The sequence below is a fragment of the Oncorhynchus mykiss genome, chromosome 14, assembly GCF_057628025.1.
Source record: "Oncorhynchus mykiss isolate SJ-2025 chromosome 14, ASM5762802v1, whole genome shotgun sequence".
In the NCBI taxonomy this organism is placed as follows: Eukaryota; Metazoa; Chordata; class Actinopteri; order Salmoniformes; family Salmonidae; genus Oncorhynchus; species Oncorhynchus mykiss.
In genome coordinates, this window is record NC_143035.1 from 30,663,767 (window position 1) to 30,665,000 (window position 1,234).

General features: G+C 45.9%; 1 protein-coding gene across 1 annotated transcript in view; it reads right to left on the bottom strand.

Moving 5' to 3' along the window:
• Positions 1–638: 638 nt before the first annotated feature.
• The window catches only part of LOC110518980 (EF-hand calcium-binding domain-containing protein 9), a 2,939-nt gene continuing 2,343 nt past the window's right edge, over positions 639–1,234 (bottom strand). The window contains exons 3-4 of the mRNA XM_036943643.2: positions 1,079–1,234; positions 639–719 (exon numbers count right to left, since the gene is read on the bottom strand). The exon at positions 1,079–1,234 is cut by the window's right edge and continues 21 nt beyond it. Of these exons, the coding sequence (XP_036799538.1) occupies positions 639–719; positions 1,079–1,234 (237 nt within the window). The remainder of the gene's footprint in view (positions 720–1,078) is intronic.

A 1,234-nucleotide genomic window follows, 5' to 3' on the forward strand; every position in this document is an offset into this window, starting at 1 on the left:
AACCAGAAACATCAGGACTTCCCTCAGGTCACACAGAGTCGGAGGTACAGAGGAGTTATAGGAACCCTGGAAGAGACGTGTGGTTGGAAGAGACTTGTAGTTCCTTTGGCAGAGGTGGATAGCCAGTTTCGATGGCTCATGTTGGTATAGCTGTTGCGTTTCGTCAGACACACACACATGTTCACACACTTACCTGCATGAACTCTGACACACACACACTCTACAAACACCTCTGCCAGGTATAGACAATAAACACTTCCTAAACAAACAGCTTTATTTTTTTCTTCCCTCCTCCTCTATTCTCCTCTTTCTCCCTCTCTCCCTCTCTCCCTCTCTCCCTCTCTCCATATCTCTCAGTCAGTGTGGCTGCTGCATTCGCTTTGTGAGTCGGGAGGTGTGTGTGTGACCCCTGCATTGGTCGCACCTTTCTCCTGTCTGGTGGTGTTGGTTCTCCTCACCTGTAACCTGGGATCAAAACACATCCAACTTTATTTAAAACATATTAATACGTTCTTCATATAAAGTATTAAATCCAAGCAGTGAAAGTAAATAAATTACGAATTAAGAAAAGTAAAAGTGCTTAGAAATAGGTTACAAGCAACTATGATAAAATAATCAAAACATATCAGACTAAATCCTTACTTCTGCATCTTCTTGGTCTCCTCCTGCATGTCGATACAGGCCATAGTGAACATCTTAAACTCCTTGTAGTTCAGGTGCTAAGGGAGACACAGAGGTGTATAGTCTGCTTTGAAGACAAACACATAGAGGGCAACCTAAAGCTGGGTAGTGGAGACATCGCTGTCTCTGGACAGCTCAGGACGTATCACGGCTTAGAGTAGCATGTCTCTAACTAGAGACATCGCTGTCTCTGGACAGCTCAGGACGTATCACGGCTTAGAGTAGCATGTCTCTAACTAGAGACATCGCTGTCTCTGGACAGCTCAGGACGTATCACGGCTTAGAGTAGCATGTCTCTAACTAGAGACATCAAACTAGAATATCTTACCCTTGTCAAAGGTAATGCACTATACAGTATAGTGAATAGGCTTCAAACCCAGAGAGAGAGTCAGTGTACCTCGTCTCCGGAGACGTCGAACTCGTAGAAGATCTTATCGAGGGCGTGTCCCTTGAGGTTAAACAGGAAGCCAGAGGCCTGGAACTCGGCGGGGCTGATGGTGCGACCTCCGTCCATGTCCAGCAACTCAAACACCGGCCTGGAGTGACGGAAGAT